At 38.6% G+C, this 24339-nt stretch overlaps 1 protein-coding gene across 1 annotated transcript in view; it reads left to right on the top strand.

The window, feature by feature from the left end:
• The first annotated feature begins 12499 nt into the window (after positions 1 to 12499).
• The window catches only part of LOC139724112 (uncharacterized), a 121606-nt gene continuing 109766 nt past the window's right edge, over positions 12500 to 24339 (top strand). Inside the window, exon 1 of the mRNA XM_071635314.1 lies at positions 12500 to 13389. Coding sequence (XP_071491415.1) covers positions 13273 to 13389 — 117 coding nt within the window. The 5' untranslated portion in view covers positions 12500 to 13272. The remainder of the gene's footprint in view (positions 13390 to 24339) is intronic.

The following is a 24339-nucleotide window of genomic DNA, read 5'->3' as shown; positions in this document are numbered from 1 at the left end:
TTCAAGAGATATGGGGTTGAAAAAGGGAAAATATTGTAGCACTTGTATGTTGAACTCCTTAAGATGAGACTGAGTAAGATAAAAAGAAAGATGTGAAATACAAAATCAATCTAGAGACACACATACACTAGCAATGGTGGGGTTGGGGAGGGGGGCAGGACTTTAGGTAGGGGCGCAGCCAGTGTTTGTAGGTACAAGTCTCCAAGAATAAATTGTTTTCCTTTGCCAGAATTCACAGCAATGTATGAAAACAATATCTCTGTGTGTGAGAGTGTGTGTGTGTGTGTGTGTGTGTGTGTGTGCGTGTGTGTGCACGTTGGAGATGACGCAGATCAAAACACACTTGGAGATGATATAGATCCCTTGCTGAGTAAAAGTCAAAGTGTCAAGTTTTCCTCTGGAGTCAGGTAATGCTGTAAGGTATTCCCAAGCTATTACTCCTAAACATGTCCACCAGGTATAACCTTTGAGTGAGCATAATATAGGGCAACATGGGAGATGAAGCATTTAGTATCTTCGCATGAAGTCAGTTCAGTCACCGCAGTCACTTCTCTGCCACTGACCATGAAAAAAATACAAACAAATTGGCTCATCTCATATCATTCCTTTGGGTAATTTAGAGCAATGCTTCCTCTCACTGGCCTCCGGAATATATGAGAATGGGTCCCGCAGTTGATCCCGCAAGAGGCAAATATATTGACGTGGAGGAAACTCTCTCTCTCGACACGCTTTGGCGTCAGAAGATGTTGGGATCGGAGAGGATTCTGAGGTGATGGAATGCTGGGCTCATGGACAGAAATGATAATTTCACTTTTGGGATGATCCCATGTCATCTGTGAAATCCTCATCGCATGTCGACACCGGGAGAGGTGGATGGGTGGGGAGGGTGTATGGGGGGGGGGGGGGGGGGGGGAGGGGAGGAGGATGGTGGAGAAAGTGTTGGAATGTGTTGTTCATCCCTTGAAAGAAAGAAAGAGTGCAGCTTGTATCGCTCCAAATTCTTGGCTCTACCCATTTGCATTCTTGTTATGGCTCTGGCGTAGAATGGAGAGCTTGGTACCTGGTTGAGCCTGGAGCTCCTGGATCCATATCAATATAGGGGTGGTTATTCATGTGTGCATGTGCGTGTATGTGTGTGTTGGGAGGAGTGCATTATTATAGAAAATTCAGCTGGTCCTCAGTGGGTCAATTGATGGGTGGATTGGTAATGAGTTAATTGATGATGGATGGATGGATGGAGAGAAGAAAAAAAAAAACAGCAAGCAGTCAAATATGAGAGATGAAAGGATGATGACCATTTCTGCAAAAAGAGATTTATTAAAACTGTGCTCTGTGAGAAAATATTGATGGAAGTTGACTTCACAAGTTTAAGAGAAAGGGCTTCAGGGGAAAGCGAATTATTTGTAGCAAAAATGTGTAATTAAATCAACTTGAACACAGAAGTCTTGTTTGTACATAACACCCAAAACAAACGGTTTTCAGAAGTTGATTTTTACAAAGCAGTGGAAATGAATGATAACTCCTGTGTGTGAGGTGGTCTGGAGTCAAGTTTCATTTTGAGATCAAGATCCAGAGTGCTGGGTTAGGTCTCGTACATCTTTAAATAAACTGGACTATATCATGCCCCATCACTTTGGAGTACCAGAGATTCCAAAATAAACTTGGGAAAATTCATTGAAAGTCATAGCAGTTTGATAAAGATTTGAATGACCTGTGGTGAGTGATCGCAGGGCAATTTCCTCTACATAATGCATCTAAATTTAGACTCGACATGCTTACCTCCGAATCAAGAAATTATCATATTTATTTTGGCATAGATTCTCCAAAAAAAAAGTAAATTTGGGGAAAAGAAACTATAAATTCTCGTTTAAAGACCTAAGAGCAGATTTTGAGCAGAAAAGTCTCCTTTCAAATTTAACGGTTGTTTTACTGCTTATAAAGCGTGAGAGACATTGATTGTTTTGTGTATTTTACATGATTTTTTTTTACACTTTGTTTTCAAGATTTATGTCTTTGAGGGTGATTATATACCAGTTTTAGATTTCTAGCATATGTAGCAGTTTCTAATAGCATCAATACAGCCTACTATGATTGGTTCATCGACCCTGTCTGAGATGATAATAAGTTGCCATGTTGGAAATGTGATATCCTGTATGTGGAGGTTACCTTGAAGAGATGATACATGGCACAGTGGGTGTTGTGAACCAAATTTAGCATAATAGAAAGGCTTGTGTTGATAGAAGGTTGCTTGTGTGTTTGCAGAATAGCCTTCTCCTATTTTGAAGGGTGAGGAAGTGTGCATATTGATCCCCTGGATTAGGTGTCATAGGTCAGTGGGCATACACACCAAGCCTACAGTGGGGAGAGCAGATTAGTACTTAATCTCTTTCGTCAATGAGGCATGTTTCCACTGTCATTGTCATTTCAACAATGCCCTACCCCAGGAGTGCTGACTTGTACACTATGGCCGTGATGCAGGACCAAACGTGTGACAGGGTCTGAACATTTCCTTATTATCCTGGAAAGAGGAAGAAAGTTGAGAGAAACGATAGTAGTCAATTAGAAAAGAGAACAGAATAGCAGAATATAAAAAAAAAAGGACATGAGAAAGTATAAAATCTCAGGAAAACTCGTATAATATGATCCAAATAAATCTGATGATATATGAACTCTCATTGGCAGTTAGAAAAGAAAAAAATACCTCATTTTGATCATACCTTAGATGTACTGTAAATGTCCTTCTTATAGGATGATGATATGTATAGTGTTATCACTGCCACTTGTATAAGTATATGTACTGCTATACTGCAATAACACAGCCACGATGCATACAAAAATGTAATGCCAGTCCTATGCCTACTACAAGACAATGCCTTGAAAATTAAAGTCAGTATAGGATAATAAGGCCACTAATGACGTCAAGGAAGCTACAGTGGAAGTACACAGTGTACTTTGCTAGATCATCTTTTTTTTTTCAGTTGATATCAATGATCCCTGTGAATAGAAGATGTTTACATAATTACTCTTCACCTGCTCATCAGACCATACACTGTATACAGTGCTGTGATAAAGCAAAATCACTCCACTGAATAATCCTTTATGTTAGCAGTCAGATTTCAATGGCTACCACCTACAGTATGAAGAAAAAGAGATAGACATCTGTACTCATGTTTTTCTACCTTGATATTGCATGATTTTGTGAGTGTGTGTATGACAGTAAATAGTGTAGTTGTGCAGTACACTGTAAGCTGTGTTGAGAAGAAAAGTACCGGGTATTCAAACATTTCCACAAACCATCTTCTGAGTCCACATGCAAGACATCTTGAAAATGTTGATTTCCCTGTTTGATAGTGAATCTTGGCTTTCTATCCAGCACTGGTATCAGGCAAGCGTCGTCCTGTCTGCAATAATCACCCAGTAGCTCATTGTGATTATTGGTAAATCTCGGGATAAGGCACATACACTCTAGGTTTATTTAGCACCTGACATTGAACTCATGCCAATTTCAATGTTGATGTCTGTTCCTTATTGACCTACCGTGTGTAATTTGGCGCAGGTCATATTCCAAAATGTCGCATATCATTGATTTGCCCATGGGGGTGGGTGTGGGAATTGTGTTTGGTACATATTGTGAATTGCTGTACATTTATTTGCCACAGTGACAAAAGCAGCAAAAGACACTGCTTACATTGTATATTTTGTGCAATTGCACAGCGGTTTTACGTGCAATGTACTATGCTTGGCATAGTGTTGCCTTGTAAATTTATATAATCAGCAACATGCAAATCGTCGGGTGCCCGTGCATTGGCCGCTAATGCAATACAATTTGTATTGCGTTAGCGGCCAATGCACGGGCACCCGACGAAATGTACCAAGCATTTGCATTTTTAATCTGGACAGTATTGGTAAACACATGCTGCTCTTTCCATATGGACACCTTCTTGGCAAGCAGATTTTGCAAAAATTATTTCTCCTGCTCAGCAGAAATAACACAAATTGTACCTTCAGTGTATGTGATTGCTTAGGGTGCCTGCATTAATTTAGCATCATGTTACTGCTTGACATACAAAGGAAAGAAGTATTGAAGGAAGCTGCGGACTTAATGTGCCACTGGGTACCAACTGGCAGGAGTACTCCCCCACTGTGCTTGTACTATGCAACATTCCATGCTGTGTCTCCTTTTAACCCACAATGTATATTTCTGCCTGTTTTTTTTTTTTTTTTTTTTTTACATATGTTTGTCTCTCTTTCAGTCTGCATAAAATGCATGGATTTCATGGGTGTGTGTACTTGGGGGAAAGAAAGAGGAGTTCTAAATAAGGGGAAAGTGGGAGGAAGAGGCAGAGTAAATCTTGAGATTTCATGAATTACACTTTTCTTGTTCAGATGACAATACGCTACCTCAACATACTCTACATGATTTTTGGTCAACCTCAAACAATACATGATATTTCATTAAAATTTCAGTTTTCTACAGGTCTGTTAAAGTGGGATTAATTGATTTGTTGTTGTTGAAATCATCCCTGGTTTTAAACGGTGTACCGTTAAGGAATTGTCACATGAAGTTGTACATCTGTATGCATTATTAAATCAACAAATACCATGCCGTTATATTTGCAATGTGGTGTTTGTTCATTTGTGAAGGTTGTAATTTTTAGTTCCGTTCCAGGGTACCATTTCAAACATGCAGTGTAGGCCTACACGGTAATACTGTGCAATATTATACTACATGTACGTGACTGACACAATGTGTACATGTGTACAGATGTCAAGGATTCTCAGCATTAGGACATGCTTTATTACTCATGCATGTTATTATTGTCGGAGCGAGCATGTCAGAGAAAAATAGGTAATAAACAAGAGCTATCAGACCTTTGTCTTCTATGTGTACATGTCCCTCCAGTCAAATCTTCAGCATGTGCAGTGTTAACATTGGCAATGTCTGTTCATCACATGTCTGATTAGGCTGAAGGTTTCTAGAGGCTTGACAGGAGATTGTTTTGTTCAAACCCTGCAGAGATGGAAACTGTTTACCAGGGTACTGTATATTATGTTGAAAGCTCATGGCAGGGTGAGAGTGCATCAACCATGACCCCTGAAAGGACCAGAAAGGTCAATTGCTGAGGAGTGGAGTGCACATGTTTGAGCACTCTCTCATCATAAACAGTCTCAGATTTCCTCATTATCAGTGGGAGTGCCCCAATCCCCCAAACTGAAGTCATCTCCTTATAGCACCTAATGAGGTATTATGATATATGATGTTTGAAAGAAAAAGACCCCTCCCTGTGTTGTGCAGTGTGTTTCCACTGATCACTCTGTCATCAAGGAAGTCGCTTTACACATCTGGTGCAGCATCTGGGACGAATTTTCTGTTTGGATGGTAGAAATTTTTCTTTTTTCATTTTATGTCCAAAAAACCCCAGAGAACATATTATTCTCAAGAGAGCAAAAGAGCAGTGTACCAATGGCAGAATCATGAAGAGCGTAGAAAAGCTTGTTGAAATCCTCTTACCCTGTGATGATCAATATGGTATGAAAGCGATACAGAAGCATGTAATTGATCAGCTTTATTTGGCAGGAAGGTAGTCAAAAAAGGGGAGAAGATGCTAAAAGTTTTACTTTTAAAACTAGGTCTTGTAATACTGCATAGTCGTCATAGCATTGCATGATGGCAATGTTGATCATACAGTCTACACATGTATCAAATTAGTTCTGCATACTGCTGAGTTCCAAGATTTGTGCATTTTTATATACAGTGTGTTATAGGCCTATCACAATCAAAAGTTTATTCATACGGTACATCTGTTGTGTATGACTGATCTCAATATCTAATTCAGCAGCTAGTTTTATTATTGTTCCTGTTGAAGTGCAACATTTGATGATAAAGGCCTACTGACATAAAGCATTGTAAAATGCTGTGAATGTGTCTCTTTAATCAAGTTTTGTACGTTTTCATGATACATGTACAAATGTACAATGTACCAAAGGATGCCAACTGCATTACTACAGTGTTGTTTTCTCCAGAAAGAAAATGCGCACAACATGCTATTAGAAACTCAATTGTTTGTTTGTTTGTTTCAAACTGAGTGCACTTTTTGCATTATGATCATTTACAATTTTCATTAATCAATTGTGATTTTGATACTGGTACGGTAGAGAATGTGTGTGCTTGGTATCTTAATAAAGTTAAGTTTATTGTATGAAATACTGTATGAGTGTGGCATTGAAGCATAATTAATCTTAATCCTGGGATCATATTTCTTTTCCCCTGATTTGTGATACACACATACATGCCATATCGTGTTTGTTCATTTATTTTGTTTTTCCCATCTGTATCTAATGTAGCTGCAATTTAATGGCTCTTGTTATTACATGTATGCTGATGAAAATCTTCTCTAGAAGAAATATTGAAAGCACCGTAGACAGGAGTACAGCATGCTTTGATCCTAAAGTGATGTAAAATGTTAGACTAAGCTGACAGTGTGCATTTCAGGTCACAGACGATGTGTCTGAACTGTAGTGTTTGTACATTCTATCCCCGGTTATTTGAAAGAAATATTCACTCAATTCTCTCAGTGCTGATCAAATGTCAGTCTGGCTGCTTTCCCGTAGATTGGATTTTGGGCATACTCTGTGTGTTAGGCAGACTTTGATATTCCATGTTTTGTTTGAAAGTTTTATTTTTATGCATAAATGTAAAAAAAAAAAAAAAAAAAAAAAATGGGCCTGTGTTGACAAAGCCAAGCCCTGTATTACCAAGACTCACTATTGAATAGTACTACTCACCTTCCACTATATTACTCTAACTACTGGATTGATCTTTCAGCAGCCTTAACGAACCTGCAATGAATTACCTTTTAGAGTACCTGATCATTGCTGTAATTGTTCCCTTTAAATTTTTGGCACAGGCCCATTGTGCTTCCAGGGCTTCAGAAATGCCAGTATAATCCACTTCCCCCCCCCCCCCCCAACCAATGGTGATCAGTTCATTGACATGAAGAGGTTTATAATGACAAAGGAGAACTGTGTAGAGAGCCCAGGGATAAATGGACAGTCTATACATGACAGTCTGGAGGTGTATAAATGCATACAGTGTAGACTGTACAGATGTAGCAAAATGGATACAGTAAAGATAAATTGGCTGATGAATAGATGTACAGTATGGATGAACAGAAGGATTGGTCAAGATAAACATATACAGAGGTACTGTACATGTAGAGATATAAAAAGGAACAGTACTTATCTGTAACTTTATCTTTGATTCAGGCATTTAAAGGGGAATGAAACCCAAATATAACATGTGGATTGAGTGAATGCAGCAATATTAGTAGAATACATACGTGGAAATTTGAGGAGAGTCGTAATTCATTGAAAAGTTATGAATTTGTAAGGTTTCAGTGCAGCCATTGCTGGATGAAAGGACTACAGTTTGTGATGTCTCATATGGAAAATGATATAAAGAAAATATATAGGCCTAGAAAGTTCCATAAAATTTCATTTTGCATGAAAAGTGCACATTACCTCAACTTGTTACTGACATGTACAAGCAGCACTGATGATTTTCTCTGGTAGCTTGTTCATGGTATTAAAATCTTTGAATTTGACATTTTGGTTGCCCGAAAAAGAAATGCATTGACCTGAAATGTACAGAAATTTACAATTTACAATGCCCGTTTAGACCATCAAAAGATTTGTAACCATTTTGGAATTTGGGTGGCCCGACATCAATTTTAAATGGCCCAGGCCATGGGTGGTTGTGGGTGATATTATTTCCCTTGCTTTCTGAAAGAGATAAGTCAGATGCTCTTTCATTATGCTAGAAAAGTGAAAATATGTAGAATTTCCTTTATAGTTTTCTATGTTTTATTTTCCATATGACGTCACAAAGTGTTGTTGTCTTCTCATCCAGCAGTGGCTGCACCAAAACTTTGATTTAAAAAAATTCATAACTATTAAAAAAAAAAAAACCAGATTGTCTGCCCTCCTCTTGACCCATGAAAGTGAAATGGAAATATCATCTCAGAGGCCAAATATTTGCTTTCTGCTTGGTGATGTTGTAGCAATTAAAAGAGATAATGAAAATAATTATAGAAATAAGAATGATAACTTACTCCTCCCATGCACAGATAAAATTGCTGAGATATCAACCTGGTGCAAGTTGAACATCAATCTTGGTTTTTTTCCTTACAGAAATGCAAATGCAAAATGAATGAAATAAACTGCAAACTGCAACTGACATGCAGGAAAGTCTTTTGTTTCTTGTATAAATACAATACTCACTGTATGCATACAATACTGTATTAGTCAATAGTACAATATACAGTATGTGTAGGTATTCTCTTCAGTATTAATGCATGTCATGTGTGTATACGTATTTACTTTCATTTTTTTTCCCCGTTGAATTAAAAAAAAAAAAAAATATTCAGCCTGAATATGTATAGCAGAAGAATATTCTTAATCATTTTGTAGCTGTCTTCTTACTACTAGTTTGCTATATTTATACAACTGTAAATGTTCTTTAACAATATCATCATTTTTATACATATGTCTTGATTTTGTCGCTCTCTTCTTTTTTAAACACTGATAAGCACACTGTTTTGCCACATTATATGTAAGTAGTGTCACTGTATAATTTTCAAGTTCTCTCGAAAATGAATTTAAAAATATAGGTCTATGACGTTAAGTGTACTGCCAGTGATACAAAATAACGTTATGCATCTTATGAAATTTGCAGAAAGGCTGTGTAGTACCAGGGCAGTGAGTATTTTTGTTAGTGTAGAATGTCTAGGTGAGCTCTTTGAACGCATCCACCCCGTTGTTCCACGAAAGACAAAAGTGAGAGTAATGCCATGAATTCAAGACCACATCGCGATGAGTCAAGCAGTTCGAGGCAAATCCAGGCATGGCCAAGTCTCACACCCACATTGCGATCGCCATGGCAACTAATCGCCTGCCCATTTATTGTGAACCCAGTGCAGTGGGGATGTAGGGGTTGATGATTAAATGGCAACAATAGTTTGACTCCGTGGTGTCACCTTTGTCGCAATTAATTTTAGGTGTGAGACGTGACAGTGACAGTATTTCAGGCAGCATTAATTGCACTAGGGCAGAGATGATGGTTGTTACACAGCATCCAATATTTGATTGCTACTGTGAGTTAGAAAGATATCATTGGAATCAAAGAAAAACAAAAAAAAAAAATCAAAAATAAGGGGGGGGGGGAGAAGGGGTATTTTTTGACAAGTGCTTCCTTCACCATTATGGATACACCATGCAACAGTGATATTATTGTATCTTGGGAGAAAAGGCATTGTACATGCACAAAACATATATGTTTTCTTAAGTCTAAGTCTCAATGGAAAACTGAGGTGATGACATTATCAGATCACTCATTTGCATATTCATATCACCTGTACTAGATAGAACTGTTCTGCAGACAAATTAGCGAAAAACGTCACAATTTCAAAACTTCCCTAATTTTCATCCAATTTTGATCAAATTTTAACTGTTGTACTCATAAGATTTTATACTTTCTTCTCAGACTAACTTAAAATTGAACAACTGGACTGGAATTCCTCTTTAATTTGGAGGTTGAACTGCAGAGATATTGCATTTGAAGTTTAGCAATAATGTAGATAGTAAAACAAATTCAATTTGTCTTAGAACTGGTGCTTTGAGTGGATTGAATGAGCAGTTTTCATCACAGGTTGAAAAGAAAGACAGGATAAAATGTAGAAAAGCTACAGTTGTCAAGCTGCTGAAGCCATCCATGTTTGGCCCCTGTAGGGGCAATTGACATGCACAACAAGGTGGCCAAATTTGTAAGATGCTGGTCAGACATCTGGATCACTGTGTCCGGTCGGCTCTCTGTCGGGTCAGGCTTGACCAGTCATGCCCATCCAATTAGGAGTCCACGTTATGCCACAGCAAGCACAACGCAAAGGTGGTGATTCATACTCGTTGATCAGTTGTCACAAGAGCCACGCTATCAAGTACTAGTACTATGTGCCTGAAATATTTGTTACTTTACATACAAGAAGAGACTCCATTCAAGAAAATACTTTTTATTTTCATTGATTGGCCTAAGTGTATAGGTAATTGTTTCAGTTATTGTGTCAGTTATCACTGAGACAGATAATAGCAACATTCTATTGTCCATACCATGTTGTGATTTTCATATTGCTATTTTTTTACAGTTTTTTTTTTTTTTTTTTGCCGTGGAAAACAAGTAATACATGTAACTCATTCAAGAATTGGTGAAAATATCTTGGGAATTGATGTCATGAGTTTGGCATTCCCGATAGATTACATCATAGTGAGATACACTGTATGGTGGGAAAAACAAAGAAATATCAGAGTTAACATTTGTTCTTTTTTATTTTGGGTGATTTTAAGGCAAGTTTTATACAACTGAAATATTTTAAGATTTTTGTCATTTCTGTGTGTACAAAGTGTATGAAATGAATAAGAAATTGTGAGAGCATGACATCATCAACTTGATGATTTGAAGTCAAAAAGTGTTTTCCGAAAAAAAAAAAAAAAAAATTTCAAAATGTTATAACTTCCTGATTTTTTATCTGATTTTGATCATTTTTGCTCTGTTCTGCAGGGATTTTTTTCTTTTTCTTATGAAATTGATAAAATTTGGGAGTGGATTTCTTCATTAAAAGCAATGAGACCAAATGAATGTGACAAGTCTAAGAGCATGAATCCCAACATTTGCTACTGTACCTCTGTCCTGGCACAAATCCAGTGCATGCCTGGTCAGAGGCCAGTACATATGTGTAAATTCATAATTGTTGTTTCAATAGTGATTCAATACAACAAAACAAAACAAAACAAAACAAAACAAAACAAAACAAAACAAAATAAAACAAAACAAACAAAAAACAAACAAAACAGTCAAATTAATGAATAAAGAAATGAATAATAATGAATAATAAAGTACAGTATACCAACTAAATGAAATAAAAATTGCCTTGTCTGAAAGAGGAATAAAGTGAGAAAGATAAAGTTGTCATAATAGTGTGATTTTTTTGGAGGAAATTATTCTGTGAGATTTTAAACAAGATTTGTGTGTTGAATTTTGGAAGTGTGAAGATTTATTGGACACTCTATGGATACTGTAATACCAGAAATATTGGTTTATATGCATTTTGATTTCGGGAATTTCGCGAGAGCCAAGAGTTGTGAAAGTACGCAAGAGTTCTTGTCCACACTGTATGCATCGAATGCCAATGGCAGTTCATGAAAATTTCATGCACTGTGAAAAAGGCTGTCAGCTCTAAATCGCAAAAATTACATGTAATACAAAAATATCTTTCTTTACAATATGGATGCCGGGAAGCAGAATTCTCTTTCCATTCACAAGTGCTCTAGATACTGTATTTCTTATGATTTGAAATGTAAGAGATATGACTCTTCATTATTCAACTGATACCATTTCATCATTGTGAACCATCTTACAATCACACAAATTGGTTTTTGAGAGTAATTCAAGAAAAACAAAGATGATAATGTCGCTCAAGCAACTTGAATAGTAAATTGTACTACTGGCGTCCTATTCTATCACAGAGAAACTTTCAATTTCATACAGTGTATATTTGTTGAGTGTCAGAATGCATACAGTGAAGCTGTAGATAATACACATGGAAATTTGTGAAATGCATATCATGATGATGTGATGTGCAGTGTATCCGTTACTCAGTTTTGACACATTCTGTGAAATCAAAAACAATTGTCACCGTCAGATTATCAAGACAGACCTGGGCCCCGTTTTATCAAAAGATAAAATCGATTTTAAATTTCCTTACCACACAGTCTGCCATAGACTTACAGTTGAAATCAACTTTATAATCAATTTCAACTCTTTATAAAACAGGGTCCTGTTAGCATCCGTGCCTATATGTGATGGCTCTGTAAGTGTGAGTGGATCTTTGGTTTTGGTTTCAGGCAGCATCTTGAAGGACTGCTGCTTTGGCACCACCTGCACCTTTTCATTTGCAGTACAAACATTTGCCGAACAGTTTCATATTCATCGTGGGCGGATAATCGCTGTCAAGGGAGATGCAGATCAAAGGGAATGAGAGAAAAGAATGTTAGTCTATGGTTTCAGACATTAATCTTCCTGCAGTGTAGCACTGTGATAATTTGTTCAGAGAGGGTGTGCTGCCAAACTTTAATTTGACAAAATGATTGACTCTGAATCAATAGTTATTATCTTGCCTTTCAAAAGTAAAACAAGTCTTTTTTTTCGAGACCCATATGTTTCATGTCAAATTTGTCCTTTTATCACTTCAGTCAGTTACACAGTGCAGTATTTTGCTCTGCATAATAATAGTGCTGGTACGATTTTGTACTTGTTGTAATAAGAATGAATTAGCCCAGGATGATGAAATTGAGTGCAGGGGTGTGTACAAAGTATGTGTGTTCCTTGATCATCAGATTAATCCTCTGGCTGTGTGAACTATCTTTTGGGATGAGTACCTGGTAAAACAAATATGAACCCAGATCCTGATCACGTCAATCGTTGGCAGAGATTCCGGCGATCCGTAACTTCCTTGGCTACTGGCTGTCGTCTCGAGTGGCAGGGATTGACAGTTTGCCCTTTCGGGAAGGGCATACAGCATGTGCATTTGGCCTGGGGAGGTTGTGAAAGGTAGGTATGCTTCAACCAGCTCTCCTGCTGTAGTCACACAGTGCTGGAGATTGCAGTGAGGGGGCCGACTGGCCAGCCCTGTGCAGGGAGTACTGTGCAGTTTTCAGGCTCAGAAGTCATGCCATCTTGACTTGCCTGTAGTCAGAGGGAGGGCTGGATTGACACAGTGAACTGCATATATGCGAGTGGTGGTGCATTTGCCGTGAGATAGCCCTGCATGTGATGTCTGCCCTTATGGTCAGTTGGATTAGCATCGTCACATATCGGGATGGACATGTGGTGTGAGTGATAAAATGCCGCTGTTATAAGACTCTGGTGGATTGTCCATCCAGAGGTCAGTGTGGAATTTAGGTAGCGATCTTATGGCAGTAAATTGCCGCCATCTTTCATGCATGTGCCACAACATGAAAAGTAAACACAGGGAAAGTTGTAGTCCAGATCGTGCTGCACTGAATGGGCTTCATCCGAATGGAGATGCCTCTTTCTTTAGGCTGGTGATGGTCTGATGGCGTGGAAGCGAGAAAAAAAATGACTGCATAACAATCGGGAAGTGATGTGTGATTGTGATCCAGGGATAATTTAGCCAAGTGTGACTGACTTTGACATTGGCCACCATGAGTCTGTCTTCTGGAAGCAGGAGTCGGAAGAATTACGGCAGCTACAGCAAGTATGGGGCGAGTCGAGGGGCATCGTGGTTGCCACGGGAAACCTCGTCCCTGCCGTCTCCATCGGTGAGTGTGGATTGCCGTAACTCTACCGTTACCTCTGGCAACTATGCTGTGCGAGATGTCAGTGGCATCTCACAGGGGTGGTCCTGAGAGTCTTGAAGCCATTTGGGGGCAGTGATCCAAAAATGTTCGAGTTATCATATTGGAAGCATATATGCATACTTCTGTTACATCTCAAAACATCCTACCATATAAAAGTTTGACAATGAAGCCACAAATATATGGAGATATAAAGTTATTTTTCTCGATAAATCATAACTGTAGCCATTTTATTCTAGAAATGATTTCAGTGAAACTATTGCTCACATTTTTTATCTTAAAAAATATCTAACATTGATTAAATACTGATTAATATTTTAGCATTGATTGTTTCTATCCCTAACCCACATTTTAGAACTATTTGGAAGAACTAAAGCTGTTTTGTCTTTCATCTGCAAATGGTGAATAGTGGCTTTAACCTTCTCTTAAATGGCCGTGAGTACACAGAATCCTTCTATAATGTCAAGCAATACCTGTAATGGTACTCTCAATGGATGTGTTCACCTGTGCATATCTGTAGAGATGAGTTACGTATTAGGATAGTACCCGGTAGCCAGTTTGTCTCCTTCGGAAGTAAAAGTAGGCGTGAAATACGTCAATGATTGTAGAGAGTCTTATACCTTTTTTCACTACGGTGAATACTAAAATAATGGTCAATGTATCGAGAAATAATGGAAGAACAGCGTTTGTGAATTTGTGAAACTATAACTGTCTGCTCTGCACAAAGTGCACAGAAAAAATGCAATGTAATATTTGAAGAAATACATGTAATGTGTTCTTATTCCTTTTTGCACCGTTCTTTTGATTGAGTGTGAAGTTATCTTGCATTTCATAAGGCCGAATCAAATATAAAGATTAAATTCTTTTTTCAGCCATCAAGGGTAGAGCTGAGATATCAAGGTACAAATATAGCATGTCTGCAAGGACGTGTTGATCTGAGGATGTAGAAAGGGTGTATACCATGACAACTGACTTTTTTAAATAGGTTGTCATCCATGGAGCCAGAAATAGCAGTGAAGGCTGAACCTCGGACATCCAGGCTCTTTCCCTCACTCGACTTTCCCCTTCCTTCATCAAAAAGAAAAGAAAAAGAAAAAAAAGAAAGACACCGCGTATGAATCTGGTTTTAGACCCTTATTTGGTAGGTGACATAATGAAGAGGTACATTAGGACCTGATTTATATATTTTATCATCTTCCTCTGAAAGTGAGGTAGTTAAATTCATTTTATCGTGCTTTATTGATAATCAACAACTGCTCAGAACTGTTTTTGTGTCGATATGATAAATAGTGACTGCTGGTGAATGTATTTTCGTATTTTATTCCAATGACAATTTGTGAGTTTCCCTGATGGGAGGGTTTGCAGAATGGCTTATGTCAGCTAAATGAAGTGTGAGTACAGTTGAGTTCAAGTTATTCAAGGTGAAAGAAATGTCCAGAGATTATTAAAGGACAAGTTCACCTTCATAAACATAAGGATTGAGAGAATGTAGCAATATTAGTACAACACATCATTGAAAGTTTGAAGAAAATCGGTTCAAAAGTTATGAATTTTTGAAGTTTTTGTGCAGTAACCGCTGGATGAGAAGACTACTGCAGTGTGTGAATAACTTAGATGTCACATGCGTACAACAATATAAGGAAAATATAAAGAGAATTTAACAAAATTTCATCTTTTGAAAAAAGTACACATTCCCCCGACTCGTTACCGACAGATGTTATGGGTAATATTATTCCCCTTGCCTTTAGAAAGAGGCAAGTCAAGTGCTCTTTTATTATGCGAAAAAAGTGAAAATATGTTGAATTTTCTTTACATTTTCTTTATACTGTTGTACGCATATGACTCACAAGCTGTAGTAGTCTCCTCATCCAGCGGTTCCAACACAAAAATTTTAAAAATTCCTAACTTTTGCATCGATTGTCCAATTTTCCTCAAACTTTCACTGATGTGTTCTACTAATATTGTTGCATTCTCTCAATCCTTATGTTTATGAAGGTAAACTTGTCCTTTAAACTGTAGTCCAGACTTTTCATCGAGCATTGCTCCTCTTGAGCTTGATAGCAAGTATCCATAGTGCAACATTCTATGTGATTTCCTGTTAGGGGTGACAAGTTATCATGATCATGTCATACTGTTGCTCATGATCATGTCAGGATCGCTCATTGGTACGTAGAATGAACACATTTCCATGAGCTAATCCCGCTCACAGGGAAGCTCGAGGGTTTCTCTCAGACAACAGGCATTCTCCAAGCTTGGTCGAAAGTGGGAGGAGGGAGCGCAGCTGTGGAGACGCTTGCTCTCGAAGCAGACCATGTGACTGGTATGAGCATCAGGCTGTCTTGTGACTCATCATTAGCTGCCAACCTCTTTCTCCATGTTTAGCTATTAGTCCAGGGCTCGTGATTACATAACCAGCCCCCCTATGAATCACTAATCTACCCTCGCCCTCCCTACAGTGCACAGTGTACCCCAACAGTGTGATGACATTCATGGAACGTGGAAGTACGGTGAAGTTTTAAAAGAAATCACCCTAATGATTAGTCAACACTGTATGCCATCCAATGCATTTGAACTTGATGTACAAAAATCTCCAGAATATTGTAATGCCTTCTCTGCAGATGGGTAGATGATGATCTAAATACAGCACACTATATTAGTATTCAGGTATGGACACAAACTATGGACATTGCTATGTGTGATATGTACAGTGTACTTTGTCTGCAAAAGGGAATGCAGTAATAATTTCTTCATTGGCATACCTCAGGGCAGAATAATTTTGAAAGTTTGTAAACACTGAATTAGACACTGTATAGGCCTACTGATTTGTTTTCATTCTTTTGTTTAATATGCTGATTTAAAATCTGAACCCTTTTCTATTGTTCAGAAGATAATGGGAGTGTGTTCTGAATGCATATAATTATTAAAAGATTATTCTTTCTTTTGCATTGTGTATCATAGTTGTCTTATTACATTCTTATGTCAATGTAGACATTGTGTGCTGTATTCAATAGTGCAGGAATTACAACCTGAAATGGGTAAATTCCCTTTTGTTAATTTAGACAATATTTGTGATTTCAAGTAATGAATTTGTGTATTCTGTTTTCATCTCATAGTGCCCTGTCACAAAGAAACTGAAACTACTTGAAAGTGGTACCAACTGCAACTACTGCTGCAACAACTAAAATGCTTACAGTCATTTCCTTGATGTTGCTGTTTTATTGCAGTTTTATGACTTGCAAGTTGATGGAAGCAAATTTTTCCAAGCAAGAGCGAGCTCTTCCAAAGCAGTCCTTTCCATATTCTCTGGTGAACATCATCACAGTGGACGAAGGATTTATTTCTGGATCAGTGCCGACTCATTCACAGAATTTCTTTCCTTTTGCAACTTGTCGTGACGTCAGCCCTTCCCCCAGAATCGCAAGCGTTAATGGGGGCTCATCAGCGCATCGATAAGCTATATTCATGCAGCCTTGTTGTATCGCAGACTTACATCTTGGACGTGTTTGGGGGGGGGGGGGGTGATTGGAGGGCATGTTTGGAGGAGCTGCAGAACAGTGAGTCTCAGTTTTGATGTTGTCTCAGCGGCTGAACCATGCAGGGAGTGTGTGATTTCAAATATCATGCTGAACGGGAATAGCTGTCATCTGGCGCGATCGGTTATTTAAAGCTCCAAGAACGAGGGGACAGAGTCCAACAGAGGGATCTAATGTCAAGTACGGATTTGAGAAGGATCGGGATAACATCAATTGCAGATGATACTTGAAGACAAGGCAAAGACTTGATGTGTCATAGATGCCAACTTGAAAATGCGGGAGCACACACACACACACCCACACACCCACACACATGCATGAAATATTACAGGATGTACAATACATGGATATCAGTATTATAAGCAACTGAGTTGAGCTAACACAAATTTGTAAAAACAATGATACAGCAGCATGGAGCATTTGGAGGTTTCAACATGAAAAGATGCACAACTTTTAAATAATCATGCCTTTTAAAGGAAACCAAAACCCAAAGAGCAATGTGGATTGGGTGAAAACAGCAACATTAGTAGAACACATCGGCGAAAATTTGAGGAAAAATCGAACAATGAATTCAAAAGTTATTAATTTTTACAGTTTTAGTGAATGACTGGATAAGAAGACTACTAGAATTCATGATGTCATGTGTGGACAACAATATAAAGAAAATATAAAGAGAATTCCACAAAAATTCATTTTTCATGAAAATTACACATTCCGTCAACTTGATATTGACACATGTATAAGGGTAGAAATCATTCCCCCTGCTTTCTAAAAGTGGTTAGTCAAGTGATCGTTCGTTACGCTAGAAAAGTGAAAGCGTGTTGAATTTTCTTTATTATTTTCTTTATATTACTGTCCACGCATGATGTCATAAACTCAAGTAGTCTCGTTATCCAGTGGTTCCAACACCAAAAGTTTTAAAAATTCATAACTTTTGCATTGATTGTCGGATTTTCTTCAAACTTTCACTGACAACAGATGTGTTCTACTAATGTTGCTGCTTTCACTCAATCCACATTTCTCTTTGGGGTCTGGTTTCCTTTTGAGATCCGGTAGCATGGAAATTCATGGGTGGCCTGTTTGTATCGATCTTCAATCGCTGCCCAACGGGGTACATTCGGAAAGTATGGGTAGCACCCATCAGATTTTTTGGCTGTGTGTATACTTTAACAGAGAGCAGTAATAATTCAGCTTTACAACACAATTCTTCACAGTGATTCTCAAATATACTCAAACTTGGACAGCCTTCCTGCCCCATAGTGTCCCCATACTACCGTGTTTTTAAGATGGTTTTAACAGTAAGAGGGTTGTTTAGAAAGAGAAGTCTACAAATTTATACCTTATGTTTTTGTGTTTCATGCATAGTCATGAGATAAAGCCTGTATGTTCATGTAGGCAATGAGTACATGAGAGTATACTATTGTAATATCAGCTTGAAGTGTGCTCAAACCATCATGTACCACATACCACTGTTGAAGGCAGCTAAATGTGTCTGTATATTTTCAGTAGATATATATGTGTACCTTTTCTTGGGGCACAGGCTACAATTGTCACATCAGTGAATGAAATGCTTGTACAACATCTTCAGAGCTCTACCTGCACTGGTGCTGATGGTGGGGATGGGGTGTGGGGGAAGAAAATTGCAAGAATTTTAGGAATGCTTGCCTGTAGCTGCACAGCTTGGCATTTGCACAGAGGGTCTGCAGCAGATCAGACCCTGTGTATATCACAAAACACTCTCCTACCTCATACTTGGCAAATATTGAAAGCATATTTCAAGTTATGTTTACATTGGGACAGGGTAATGTACCGAAAGTGCTCTTAATATGTGTGGAAATTCATATGAATTATTTGTTTGACATTAAGAGACAATTCCAGTGCCTGTTGGTATCAAGTTATGATGTATAGAGGTGAATCTTTGCACAGTTAGCTTTTCTCTGGCCCTTTTAGTAATATTGTGTTCACATCCACAGAGAAGAGTAGCTATTAAAGAGAGTTCATAAGTTCATGTAATCGCACACAGTGTATACAATTTTGAATTCAGAGTGGGTAGCATCATAGAATCTAACGTAGAATTGCGTTTTACTTATTTTATTGTTATGTTATATTATGTTAAAGCATGGTGGTATTGCGTACTGAGAGCTGAGAATCTGTTGTGGAAGAGACTAGAGATTTACACTTTGTATACTATTTGGTAGTGAAAGCTGTGTTCATGACAACTTGCAGAAATCTTGAATGAATGTTCGCTGTTACCAAGCTACAGTGTAGGAAATTCTTTGAAGTTGTTTGTTTGATTAAGGTTTATGCAACAGGACGTAAATAATCATTGATGCAAATGAATTTTCTACAGTAATAATGGAAATTATGATATCATCGCATATAGAGTCAAAATTGTGTTCTTCACATGTCAGACAAAATTTGTTATTTGTGCATACAAAAGTTGGCCCTGCCTTGAGACTTCATACAAACAGCAACTCAAAATGTCAACAGAAGTAGTTCCTCACTTTTAGGAAGAGAAGTACAGTATGATATAGTGTCAATTTTAGTTGAAGAAAATAAATCAAACTGATTGCTTTGAATTTTCCTATTGTACGTTTTCTGAACAAAGCATGCAAGCAGCGCTAGAACGGTGATTTGCCCACCATCATCAATCAAGCACCTGACCCACACAACCCCCCCCCCCCTTCCAGCCAGAACACAATAGAAAAATTTATACTTTCAGAACTGGTTGAGGCCATGTTTCATTCATGCTGGTGTTCCACCCACTCCGTTCCCCCAGCTCCCTGCAAGTGGGGAGTGGAGAAATCCCCATCCATGTTATTTTGGAATTATTTAAGGAGAAGGCAAATTTACATGCTCCTGTGACTCATTCAGAGAATGCCAAGGAGCTCCGCGGGGCAGTGTTTATCCGCAGTGTATTGTGTCAAGGAGCGCAGACTGCAATATGGGCTGCAAGTTGCCATAAATGGAGAGGACTCTATTCAGGGTGCCCCCCTGGAGGATAAGACACAACTGAGAGACGAAAACAACAACAACAGCCCCCCAAAAGTCTTGGAGTCCAAGTTATATTATTCAGTGGGAGCAGCCAGACTGCGCATTCTCTCCCATTTTATTTTGTTTCGATGTTTTATTAGGTTTGGCGACGGGGCAAAATTTGGGGGATTCTATTTTAGCGTGTAGAGGGGAAGGAATGACGGGATGTGAATGTGTGGTGAATATCAGATATTTTCATTGTATCTGTGCATGTTGCACCTGTGGAACTGCAAAGAGTCATTCTTCCCCTGTGTGATGACATGCCATAGCCATCTTAGCTGGAAGAAGTGAAGAGAGGCTGATCCGTTGCACACTTGGCACACACACAGACTCAGACACACATACCAATATAGACATGCACATATTATGTCAGAGAGTATGTACAATGCTGCCAATCAATATGTAGACCTTATTTTGTTGTTGAAATATCAAAACCATACAAAGTACATGTACGGCATGAGAAATTACATAACTGATCAATACTCAGAGCGGGAAAATAATTTTTATCTTATCAGTTTTTGTTTTCATGAATGCCCAACTCCACATTTTTAGAAGCTACTCTGAAGGTTGTCAAATATCAAACAAATACTGTATACGCCGAATATTTAGCGAGGTTTTTATTTTTGCGAATTTCGCGAAATTAAAGACACGCGAAAATATTGACTCTGATCCCGATGTGTATGTGACGTACACGTACGCGTGTTACTGTACATTATTTTCTCCGTTGGTACAAGACTCCACGATCGCGAATTTAACCACTCGCGAAATCGTCTGGAATTCCCGATGCGCAAAAATTTAGACTCACAAAATATATGGCATATACAGTAAAAGAAATGAGGAAGGTTTTACACTTTGAAATCGGCATCAAAAACATACGTACACAAGATAAAAAAGTAATACAAGTAACTGCTTCACGAGGTTTATATTTTTTTTTTTCAGTTTTACTGTTAGTCAATACATTTACAATGTATCTATTAATACATCAAATATCAAGCTACACATCATTACAAGGGCATTTCCTCCTAGCTACAATGCACACTTTAGCCTTGCCCAACATAGCAAGAAGAAATGTTTGCTGGATTCCAAGTATAGGCCTATGATGTATGCATGTAATTACTCAGTGGGAACAGATTTGATTGACTGCTACTCATTACTAGGCTCTGGGAGGGGGCGATACCCAAGACTCTGAATGTTTTTAGTAAACTACCTCTTTCTGCTTCTTGTTCTGGTTGCGTGCATAGAGCAATCTATTTCATTTAGAGAAGGCCTAGGCCAAGGCCAAGAAACCCTCTTCTCAGTGTGCTCAATCAGGTTCATTAATTAGCCCAGATGTGTCGAGCGACCCGCCCGATCGATGTGCTTAAGGGTCTAATTCTGGAACTCATACCGGCAAAGTATTTCTCTCAGCTCCCAAATCTCTCCTGCTTTACCTTATATGGCTCTTTCCCTACATCTGTTCAGCTCCTGAATGGCTCTTCTGGAAGAAGACCCAGGAGTGATCTTGACGCATATATTTTATGATGCAAGATTATGACATTGAGCAATTTTCTTCTTTAGAGAAAAGAGAAGATTGTAAACCCTTTAAACTTGCTCTAATGAACAGCTTTTGTTTAATGATAGTCATTATTCTAAAGTATTAGAAAGTACAATTTCGTTACTCTGCATGAAAAAAAAAATACAACAAGCAAACACCCAAAGAGCTATCAACTTGGATAGAGATGCCTGCCAAAGTCCTGCCATTCATATTGCATCCTTAACTTAATGTCATAGTTTCACTTGACATACTGAATGAATATGTATTTATCATACATTTTTGGAAGAAGCATTTTCCTCTTGCATCTTTTCTATTGGTTGGAAAGTAAGCAGTAAGAGCTATGTTTGCTTTTCTCCCCCTCTCCGTCTCTGTCTCTCCCCATCCCATGCACTCATCTTTAGCAAAGAAGATTATCTGCAAGGGATTAAGAACAAGAATCATGCAGGCACCAGGCAACATCTTAGAACCGAGCTGGCATACATTAAAAAATGTTATGTAACCCCATAGTTTGTGATGTAATGGGCATCACCATGACAATGAGAAGGAAAAATGATGTTTGCAGAGTCAAGTGAGTCATGGCCTGATTCTCTTGTCCTGGATCAGAGTTAATTAATGGGGGAAGATGGTCCACATGAAAGAGCCTGATATACCATGAGGCATTAAGACAACCGGTCTATTGACGGGGGAAATGCGCACGTGCCAATTTCATCACCAGAAAGGTGGGAAGAATGCCCCATCGTTTTACCACTGTGTATCAAGATACCGACGGAGCAGGTGGATGGGGTGTTGAGCGTTGCAGTATAATCCAGTTGGTCGTGCAGTGTTCTCCCTTCTGGTATGTGATGTGATAGTAAGTGTGCCCATTCATAAAATTTGCCTCATTGTCTTTCACCCATGCCAGTATCTCGCCCCCCCCCCCCTCTGAAATGGAATTTCTCTTGGCAGTATCTTATGCAACATGCCCAGATATGTCGGCTGTGATTTTATCACATTTAATCACAATAGTTACCTGCACTGCCCATCCAATGTAGGAGATATACATGTTATCATACAGAAAGCTGTTCAGCATAAAGTTTTTGAAGAAATGTCTGCAATGTGAACAAGACTCATCTTGGTTTGCCCAATAGCAAAGCACAGGTTATTAACAGTTGTTGAATAGCAGTGATGCAGCAATGGTAATGGGATTTAACCAATTTGGTTGGATTCTCGGCAGTCGTTGCCCCAAATTTCTCTGCGTGGCATCATCTGTTTCCACGGCGAGAGGAGGAGGACCGGTTGATTTGGGATGCAGCTCACTTCCCGTGACCAATGATGCTCATCGCCTCGGCCATCCATCCTCCTAGAAGCTGGGAGCCACGCTTCATCAGTGTTCTCTGATGAGATTTATAAGGGCATCTGGTCTTCGACTGCTGCTCCCCAGCGATGGTGGTGGGGGGTGTTTCGAGATGGAGAGAATGACTCACTTTGGCGTCGCTCTTTTGGGAGAAAGATGACTAAAGCATAGCTATGCCCCATGCCCCTTAATGCCAGCTCCCTTGGCCACATGAATCAGCCTTGTGCGGGCATCTCTTTAGTTTCCTGATTTGAAAATTCATATGAAATGTTGGTAAATCACTGCCAAAAGGCTGGAGATTCTCTTCTGCAGTCACTTAATAAGCTCATGTGAGAAATGTTTGGATACCAATTCAGGCATGCCAAACTGTACGTCATGTATTAAAGTGGACCGACACTGCAGAGAAAGTATGACAATATTTTTTTCTTCTTTAAGTGTATTTCAGAAGAAAATCTTGACAAGTGAAAATTGAAAATAAATCATATGAGATTGCTTGGATCCCTAGATATCATGGCTGCAGTCAAGTTGTTTGTCTTTGACTGTGCGGTATAGCAAGTAAATATCGGTCAAAGGAAAGGGGAGATACTGAACTGAATGGCCGTAGGATATAGATCCAAGTTTAACCAATGAAACCCCTGCTGTAGCTGGCGCTCACTTGACTCACTGATTGTATATTTGGTCACCCACAGAAAAAAAAAAAAATAGAAGTCAAAACAAAACAGCCATCCATCCTTGATGGTTGTTTACACCATCTATGAGCACTGGCTTTGTACAGTCTATCTGGGTTGTTTACAGTTGGAACATTGGAAGCTGTGATGCATTCTAAGTACAGGATACATACATTTGTTGACAAATTCTTGATTGATCCCATGGAATGGGATGAGCTGTTATTCATTAATACTTCGCTCTCTTCAGCCAACCAAATCAGAGCAGATCCATTATGGATGAGTCACTTTCTGTACTATTATTAATGGGAGGAGAGTTAAGAGATACAATAAGATTGGCAAAGGAGATGTCACATTGTGTTTCTTCCTATTACTGTATACGCCAAATATTTCGTGAGGTTTTTATTTTCGCGAATTTCGCGAGTCAGGTGCTATTTGCAAAATTAAAGACACGCAAAAATATTGACTCTGATCCTGATGTGGATGTGACGTACGCATGTACATTTTTCCATTCAGTACTGGACTCCACAGTCACGAATTTAACCACTCGCAAAATCATTTGGAATTCCCGATTCGCGAAAATTTAGACTCGCGAAATATATGGCGTATACAGTAATCATTGCTTCGGTAATGATTTTTGTTTGAGCCTCACCATTGCCTGCACCCTCATTGTCAGTTGTCAAGTCGAGAAGCACTGCATATAAAATGATAAGTATGGTATGATGTGATCTACACTCCATCAAAGCCAAGGTGATTCTGTATCAATCATGGCATTTGTTGTAATTGCTTTTAACATGTGTGCTACAGTGTTCCGGT

This window comes from Diadema antillarum, unplaced genomic scaffold (assembly GCF_040938485.1).
Source record: "Diadema antillarum isolate AM-2024a unplaced genomic scaffold, OU_Dant_1.0 scf00000207, whole genome shotgun sequence".
Classification (NCBI taxonomy): domain Eukaryota; kingdom Metazoa; phylum Echinodermata; class Echinoidea; order Diadematoida; family Diadematidae; genus Diadema; species Diadema antillarum.
Note: the sequence above shows the minus strand (reverse complement) of the source record. Positions and strands in the feature narration are given on the sequence as shown.